This window comes from Megalops cyprinoides, chromosome 7, assembly GCF_013368585.1.
Source record: "Megalops cyprinoides isolate fMegCyp1 chromosome 7, fMegCyp1.pri, whole genome shotgun sequence".
Lineage (NCBI taxonomy): Eukaryota > Metazoa > Chordata > Actinopteri > Elopiformes > Megalopidae > Megalops > Megalops cyprinoides.
Window position 1 is genome coordinate 6,435,722 of NC_050589.1, and position 9,215 is coordinate 6,444,936.

General features: G+C 44.8%; 1 protein-coding gene across 2 annotated transcripts in view; it reads left to right on the forward strand.

Annotated features, from left to right (window-relative positions):
- pex14 (peroxisomal biogenesis factor 14) overlaps positions 1–8,380 on the forward strand; it is a 71,906-nt gene extending 63,526 nt beyond the window's left edge. Inside the window, exons 8-9 of one of the 2 annotated variants that reach the window (XM_036533991.1) lie at positions 4,796–4,890; positions 7,838–8,380. In XM_036533991.1, the coding sequence (XP_036389884.1) occupies positions 4,796–4,890; positions 7,838–8,324 (582 nt within the window). In that variant the 3' untranslated portion in view covers positions 8,325–8,380. The remainder of the gene's footprint in view (positions 1–4,795; positions 4,891–7,837) is intronic. The other variant, XM_036533992.1, reaches the window with a different exon arrangement.
- Positions 8,381–9,215: the final 835 nt, after the last annotated feature.

The window sequence follows — 9,215 nt, forward strand, 5'->3', positions numbered from 1 at the left end:
GGAGATAGAAGGCTCACTTTTATTAAAACTGACCAGTGTTAGATCCAAGCCTTCATGCCAGTGTTCCATGGATAAATGTCTTAAAACTACTGTGAGCCCCCAAAACAGAATACACCTTTAGAGTTGCAGGTGGTCACTGATCACTCTGATTACTGAAAAACCAGTGACTTCAGTCATTTTCCTGTCCTGAAGCATTCAAAAGTAGCTGAGTAGTTGTACATCAGAGAGGAATCAAAATTACCGAGTTTTGTAATGTTAAAGGCGTCTTGTTTGTTGTGGGCATGTTATGAGACCCTCCTTCCCCCTCCCCTAAGAGGGTCTGGGCGAGTTTGAGTTAAAACAGCAATTCAGTTTTCAGCAACAGTGGAGATTGATGCACTGCCTTGATCAAAACATTCTTTCTGGTGAAGGTCAAGTACTGTGTAGTTCTAAAGACGTAGTGAACATGATGACTGAATGGAGTGTGAGGTCGCCATCTCAACATGGACAGTCAAGCCAAAGTGGACAGAACCAAAGCTCCAGAGACACCCTGTTCTTGGCGGCCATTTTGGCATTGACCTTTCTGAAGCAAAAGCCTTTATCTGAGGCAGTTTATTAACTTGTTGTAAACGGCACTAAACGAGATGCGCTGTAACAAGGTTACCCGGCAGCACTTGAGTTGCACAGCCTTCTCGTTCGTCATTTGGTTGAGGGCGGTCTCTGCGTCTTCCTCAGTAATGAGCTCTCTCCTTTAATTGGAGCGCCGGTGATGCGCTGTGTTTCGACTCAGCGTAATTTTGCCGTCCATGTTTATAATCCGTAAAAAGTAACAGCCCTCGGAGGGAAGCGCTGGGTGCTGGGGTTGGGTAGGATTGATAAAAGCCCGTCCACAGCACTCATCTCCATACTTTTAATGTCCCGCAGCAATCACGTTTTGTCTTCCAGCTTCGCCGTAAATCACGCCGCAATCAGCCCCCAAAAAACTGCGGCGGAGAGGAGACTCAGGCAGTGTTTTATGCCCACAGCTTGTTAAGCACATGGGTGTTTGAGTGTAGCATCTGGATCCTGCAGGAAGCCATATGCGAACACATCTGTCTCCTTGCAGATCGGAGAGAGAGGAGTATGGATCCACCTCCGGTGTTGCTTTTATTGAAACTGTGGGCTTGAGGCTCATTTTGAGCTCAGCCCCCCCCCCAAACTTTTTAAACTGAGCCAAGAAAGGTGTGAGTGAACCATCACCTGTGGATGAGGCAAAGTTGAAGACCTCTTGTTGTGAACATTTTCCCTTCTCTGACTCATTTCTCTCTGTTGGAATCCCAGCTAGCTGTACTCACATCCATCTATTGTTGAGAACAACACTCAAACAACCGCCCAAACAGGCCCTGAAAGGAAAAAAAAAAAAAGAGAGACAAACTTTTTTTGTCAAAATATAAATTAAATTAAAAAGTTTGTGCCTCATTTGCCATGAGTGCCTTCTTGGAAGGCAGCAGTGTGTAAAAAGTATATTTCACATCAAAACACCCATTAAACAAATCATAAACTGCACTTTATAGCGATAGTGTTGATCTTAAATTTTCTTTGGCGACACAGAGCTCTGTTGTCTCGAGCCATATGGGAAATTGGAAAATTGTTTTCAGGTCCGGAGCGTGTGATTAAGAACACATGTTGGGCTGTTGAGCTACTTATCATTTTCAGTTAGCGGTTTTTCAGTCAGGCTTTCTGGGTTTCTCCTTGCAGTATAAAGTGCGCCAGCCGCGGCAATTAAACCTCTTAACACGGAAATGCGTATTTAACCCAAAACACATGGTGACTTCTGTTTCTTCAGCTGCTAAGTAAACATTTCTTATGGTCCCTAAACCACCAAATTGCTCTGTGCGCTCTCCACCGTTCTGAGGACTTTTCTTGGAAGCCCGCTCAGCCGACGAGGAAGCTGTGGTCGCCCCAATTGCAGCGTTACAGGAACGCTCCCAAACGTATACTCACACAAACACATATACATTCGTGTGCAAAGGAAGGGCATGTTACGTATATTCTGCAAAAAAAAAAAGTGAGTCATTCTGCCAATATGTACTGAATGCTTGGCTTTATTGTGGCTTTACCTCTGCCTGAATTAAGTGTATCTTGGCAAGATGCTGTTTAGACACATTCCCAGTTGTTAACAAGTACACAGTTCTTGGATGAGATAATCCCAAATATTTAGCAGTGTACAGAGAATGCTCTGTTGCCTCACTTGAGTGATTCTTGCTCTTTATTAGCTTTAGCACATAAAAGATTAGGAACTGCTGGATTCGTAGCACAACCCTGCTGTTTCTGGGATCGTGAATAAATACAGGAATAAATTATGCCATCTTGTGCACTTGAAACACTCCGAAGGGATTTCTTTTGAGGCTAATTCTACCGTAAATATACATACATTACGAGAAAAAACACATCTGTTAGTCGCTGTGAATTAATTTGCATTCAGACATTTAAAAGCATGCTCGTTTAGGTATTATCTGTTGCTAATGGTCTACAGGCGTTTATCATAATTTAATTTTTATTGTACTGTCTGTAGTGGTGGAGCCGATGCTGTGTTTGTGTTAATACCCTCTCTGTAGGGGCCGTTTTTAAATCCCAGCCCTGCGTTTCCTCTCCTTGGTAATTTTTGTACCTTTCCTTCCCACGTTCACAGCAGATCTGAGAGACTCTCAAAAGGGGGAGGGGCCCCTGGCCAGGGGGGGGCGGAGCCCGCTCAGAGGGCACAGCTAATCACAGGAGGGGATTCCAGATCTTCTGCCCAGCATGTTCGGTAGATTAAATTGAAACTCGACACCGTCTTCTCGGCCCGTTTTAATGCCCCTCTAGCACGGCGGAGAAGCTTTAGTTTTATGGGTCCCGCCGTAGGTCTGATGTGGGGTTTTGTTGAGAAGCGGGTGCTGAAATGAACATGCCGCTCCAACGGTACCTGAAGTGTCAGCAGAGGAGAGGTGCTTGGCCGTTTTTTTTTCCTTTTTTAATTTTTAATTTTTATTTTATTTTATGGAAGTCCAGGCCTCAGCCAGCCTCCGAAGCAATTAATTTTTTTTTTTCCAAAGGTAAAATTAGAGAGAAGTACATTCCAGCCTTATTATGTGTGGGCCTTGGGGAACGGGGGATTACGATGGCTGTAATGAGGTGAAGCCTGTAATAAGAGTGTTTTCACAGGGCCCTAATGCGGGGAGGTGAGATCAGATGTGCCCTCCGAAAACACAGGCCAGGTTAGGAGTGGATAGGAGAGAAACCTACCCCCCCCTCCCCTCGCCCCCAACCTTCCCCACTTTGCAAATGAGTCTGATCCCTTTCAAATGTGATTCAATTAATTTCTATAAGATTTAATTACATGTGAAGGAGTCCAAGTTATCCCACTTTTCTCAATGGGGGTGGCGGTGGTGGGGGGCGGGGGGGGTCTCTGCCTCCTAACTAGCCGCTGCTGGTGAGACAGAGATTCTTAATTACAGTTTTATTTTCCTTTTCTCCCCTCCTTTTTTTTCCTTCCCAGGGCTTAATCTGTACCTTCCGCCTGGCCCGTCTCCCCTGCACTTCAGAGAGCCGGAGTTTTTGGGGGGGGGATTAGGGTGCAGACCAAGGGCGTTTGCCTATGCAACCTTCAAAGCGCCAGGTGCCCCCTTTGACTCGGTGTAGGGTTACCAGACACTGCACACCCCCCCCCCGTAAAAGACCTCTGCCAAGGATCTTCACCTAATCTGTCAGAGCGTTTACCGTGAACGCCCCCCCACGCCCCCCCCCCCCCGCTTACAGTGCTCTCCAAGGGTGCCCAGTAAGGCTGCTTCAGAGGAGCATGAGCGCTGAGGGCCAGGAGATGGGTGGTAAGATTAGATGTCCTCTGATGTGAAGCGTGTCCCCACGACCGCTGCATTCTGCACTGTAGGTGCTGCTTCGTGAGATGTGGCTGCTCTTTGCGGCCTGTTAGGCTTAATAGCTGAGCACTGTTTTTAGTCTCGTTTTGGAGGACCTGTGGTGAAGGCCCGCTCTTCAAAATTCCCACACTGTGATTGGCTGCGTTTCTGGTACCTGGAGCGTTCGCTGAAAGGGATGGGCGGTATCCCATGAGCCTCATGGGTGCCAGGACGAAAGTGGTGTTCTTGCCGTGTCCGTGTGGATGTATACAGCAGTTTGTGTTTTTTTTTTTTTTTTTTTCTTCTTTTTTGAAGTGATTTGCTATTCAAATGTCTGGAGGCCACTACAATTAGCCCTCGCCCATCGTGGCAATTCATCCCGTGCCAAGCACTGCGTGATAAGCCTCTCTTTTAACAAAACCCCACTGACTTGCGGGAACTCCATCAATGCTACCATTGTTGTGCAGCAGGCCTCTTATCAAACACTCTTGTCCTGCACAAATCTCCAGTCGGAAATATGGAAAAATTATGTAAAAATGGCATGATTCAGTCCCATTACCTTCTGGGAAAGATACTGGTGCAGGGCAGAGAATGAAGTCAAAGGTTTGTTTTCCTGTCTTTTTATGGTCTCTCACCTGTTTACGGTTTCAGCAGGGGCTTTATGGAAATTACAAGCAGCTGTGGTTCGGTTGGGGTGTGGCTATGTGTGAACCTATGTTGGATATTTTAACAATAGGGAATAATTTGTCAATACGAAGAGATTGAGCAGAAATGTGACTGATAGTAAGAGATATCTGATCATCGTGGTGCCGTTCCACAGGTTTAGCGGGAGGGCTGACTCAGCCTAGCTCCGACACACACCCTGGACCCTGTCTGTGACCGTTATCTTTCTCTCTCTTTCTCTCTCTCTCTCCCTTTCACTTTCTCCCTCCCTTTGTCAGCAGGCTTCCTCTGCAGCCAACCGCATGCTGGAGTCCCAGACCATTAGCGAGCTGAAGGCTGAGATCGTGTCTCTGAAGGGTCTCCTGCTGAGCAGGTACCACAGTGCTCTCACACTCACTCCCACCCTGGGCCTAAAGGGAACCAGTGTCAAGCCTCATCCATACCATAGATTATCAATAAATTAACTTCACAGCCATCCCAAAATGTGTATCCAGTGGGTGCTAGAAATTACTTTGAGGTTTGCTGGAGAAAATCAGCAAGTTTTTTTTTTAAAATGAACCTCAGTTTAACTGCCAAATTCACACCAGTTTGGTGGCTTGGTAAGGGCAATTATTTTTATGGTTATCTAAAAACATGCATCTTTCTGTACCTTCTGCAGTTGTACAGGTTAGCTTGTTAGATTAACATTAATTGGGCCACTTATCACACACCATCTTTTGCTTTGTTAGAGCCTTGCACTCTAGATTCAGAACTGAATATCTTTATCTGTACACATCCGGGTTTGAGCAAAAGCTTAAAAAAAGTTTTCTGAGACTGAATTACCATAAAACGTTGCATTAATAAGGATGCAGTGTTTAACTCCAACAAGAAAGGTCTTGTATTTGGTAGAAAATCACAAAGAAGCATAAAGGTCCCTGAGTGTAGTAGTTGTAGATATTTGATTTAACAATCTACTCTGTCTGTCAGTCTGTAACATTTCCTAGCCTGATTCTGGTATGCCTTACTCTCATTAGACAGTTCAGCAAAACAAAAAGTATGGTCTCCATAGCTCTGACGATCAATCCATTTCCTCAAGGTATTTGTTCTTTGAGGTCCCACCACTCAAAAATTGCTTCATATATACTGAAGAAAAATCAATACCATGTTTATTCAAGCTGTTTCTGGTTAGCCTACAAACTGTACGCTTCCTGAATGCAGCTAATGACTTTGAAGATGTGATTTGTTTATATAGGCACTTTTAATGTTACTGGTGAATATATTGCTTTGTCAGGAAAAACGAGGTAATTGTGGCACACATGTAACTACCAACATAATCATAGTGCTTTTAAAATGTGCTCATATGCAAATACACTAACCTGAGAAATGTACTTTCATAAAATAAGATCAGAACACTAGGTGCAGAAAAGTCAGGAAATGTCTCATTAGCTTTCAAGCTATTTTATGAACTCAGAAACTCAGAATCTTCTGAGTGTCATTGTTTGTTATTGAACTTAGAAGCCTGAGGTTTCTGAGTTGATAGCTGTTCACTTACTATCTTGACCCAGATAACATCTTTAGCTAGCTGCAGTCCAAATGGAAAAACGGCTACATGAGTGTTCTATGTTTGTTATGGAGCAAGACACTTAAACTTTCTGTTTTCCACTACAGTGAAAATAATAATCAAACAGTTTTTGCAGGACTGACCAGTAATAGCTAGCTAGCTTTATGAGCAAGTGCAATCTCTCCAGCATCTGGCTACATCATCCTTGTCATTACTGGGATGTGTATCCATGCACTCTCTGCACTGTTCTCACCCAAGACAGTGGCCAGCACCAGAGTGCTGATTGTGCTTCTTGGAAAGCCAGAAAAAAAGAAATGCAGTGAAATCACAGCTGGGCCAGTAGTGTAAAAAGGCCAGGAAGTGTTGTCAGATGTATTTATAAACTTGAATGTAAAGAGAGAGACCGCATGTTAGTGTTTTGTGATTTTGCCAGCTAAATAGCTGGTCGTTCTCCAGGTAGCTAAAAGAAAAGTGTTGAGTTCCACAGTGTGTCTCAGTCAGCAATGTCATGTTTTTGGTGAAAGGTCTAAAGATCAGGCAGAAAAGGTAGGGGGAAATCGATACGCTGCCCTGCCGCACATTTTATGGACTTCATTTTTTTTTTGTTTTGTTTTGGTGTAAAATTTAAAGTCACTAAAGATTTAACTGCCGTTCCATATTTTCACCTCCGAATCGAAGAGAACAGAAGGCTATTACGCGCCCTGTTGGCGCGGCTAACCAAACACTTTGCTTGAGTTTTATGTTCTCATACAGTAACATGCTGCTGTTTGTAATTCATGGATGTTCATTCCAGAAAATGCATTTTTACCAAAAAAAAAAAAAAAAAAGTCTGAAATATTGCTGTCATTTTCAGGGGTAGTTGTGGGAACCGGCTTGTTACTGGTTAATGAGCCCTGATACATATCCAACAGTATTTCTCATTTCTTGAAAATGTATTCAGTTCCAGCTTTATTAATATTCATTAGATTGTATATGCATAATGCAAATTAAGTTCTAAGTAATGGTTACATCTGAAAAATCATGAAGATTAAAGCTTTCTCCAGGACCCTTAGTTTCTACATGGTTTGTACTTATTTTACATATTAATCAGTGTTTTGTTTTCTCTGTAAGTCTCATTTTTCCCTGACTTGCTCAAGATGTTGGGTTGTATCAGGGGTTAAACACTGAAACAAGGCAACAAAGAGACACCATCTGTCACTATGCTTGTTCCTTTCACAATGGAAACTTTCAAAGTTTCTTTCAAACATAAAATAGTTTGCATCTCCTGTGAACATGTTTTATTCCTTTGGTATTGATGTCTTATAAGGAGTGCCTTTGGATTTGACCTACATAACTGAGACAGGTGTGAAGAACACTACATAAACCAGAAACATCACTGTGATGCTTCTTCTCCTTAAAAAACATACTGTCCTCAACAGTGTACCTACCAATCACCACCTTGTAAGTTCCTCGGCCCTAGGGATATTTTCTAGGGACTCAACATAAAGCATAGGTCTCAAAATAAAGCAAGTCTACATGTGGTGATGTGCTCAGTACTCCTGTTCTGAAAGCTGCTTCAGTCTCTGTGGTCTCCAGGGCAGTAGGGGGCTTCGAGATTACCTTTACCAATCTCATTTTGGTTAGTTTTGTCATGTTTGGGTTGTTTTGATGTCTGTTGTGGGTGGTCATTTGGGTGAGGATGATGATGGTAGTGAAGAAGATGAGGAAGAAGCACAGCAGCTGCGGCTCTGAAGTGTAACCCCTGCTCTCCATCTGTCACCTCCCTCCTGCCTCTCTTTAGGAGACAGTTCCCCGCGTCGCCCTCCGTTCCCAAGATCCCGTCTTGGCAGATCCCCCTGAAGCCTCCCACGCTCTCCGGCTCGCCCTCCGTCAACCACAACAACAGCAGCAGCGACATCTCACCTGTCAGCAACGAGTCGGCCAACTCCTCACCCATCAAGGAGGGCCACAGCCCGCAGGGCCCCCAGGCCGGGCCCCACGGCCTCAACGGGGAGGGGGGCCTTGGGGCGGCGCTGCCTCTGGACTTGAAGGACCAGGTGCGCATGGAAGTGCAGGGGGAGGAGGAGAAGAAGGAGGTGGAGGAAGAGGACGAGGAGGAGGAGGAGGAGGAGGAAGACGAGGACGACGATGACGTGAGCCACGTGGACGAGGAGGAACGTCTGAGCGTGCAGACGGAGGACCGGCGGGGAGGGGACGGGCAGATCAACGAGCACGTGGACAAACTGCGGCGGCCCGAGGGGGCCAGCAACGAGAGCGAAGTGGATTAGGCACCGCCCCTACTCCCCCACCTCCCCCTCACCCCCCCCCCTTTTAATTTCATCCACTGCTATTTTTGATATCCACGTATATTAATTTTCTTTATTATATAATACTCATCTTGAGCATCCAATGTAAAAGTAAAAAAAAAAAAAGCAAAAGATAATAATAATCAGTGAAAAGCGAACATTGGTTTGTAGTGCCCTGTTATACCTGTGGCTTAACCTCATTTACTTTTCTACATGCAAACTCAGCTATGGCACAGCGTTATTGCATGGCTGGGCAGTACGGTAGCCTAGTGAAATCTTTGAACCTGCAGAGTTAAATTAGCAAGAGATCAGCAAAAGTCGACCCATTTCATACCATCTCTCTTTTTTTTTTTTGAATTGTTTGTTTGACACCAAGCTCCGCTCAACACGAGAAACTGGTCGGACAATCCTCGTGACCGCTAGCTACTTCATCTGACGTCGTGTCTAGTCTCTCTCTAGTCTCTAGTTCCGAATAGCCAACATGTAAGGATATATCTGCTACTTAGGGTATCTGTTCTCTTTTCAAATTAACAGGCTGTAGGACATAAAATCTGGACACCAAAGAAGTAGAATATCAACCCCACGCACTTTAGGTCCAGTTCAGGTGGCGGGTATCACTCTGTCCGTGTCACGGTTAGTCTCGGTTTGGCCTGAGAGTCGGTTGACTTTGCGGAGAGGATCTCTTTTTTCCAGCCCTGACAGACGCGCACATACACACACATCCTGTTTGGAAGCGGAAGATAGCTAGGCTGTTTGGAGCTGCACAAGTCTTTCTTCCACCTCACGTGTGGCGATTGTCAGTCAGCAAAACATGAAGGCCTGTAGGCAGCCTCTCTGTTATTAAAAACAAGGAGCCCTGAGATTTTTAGATTG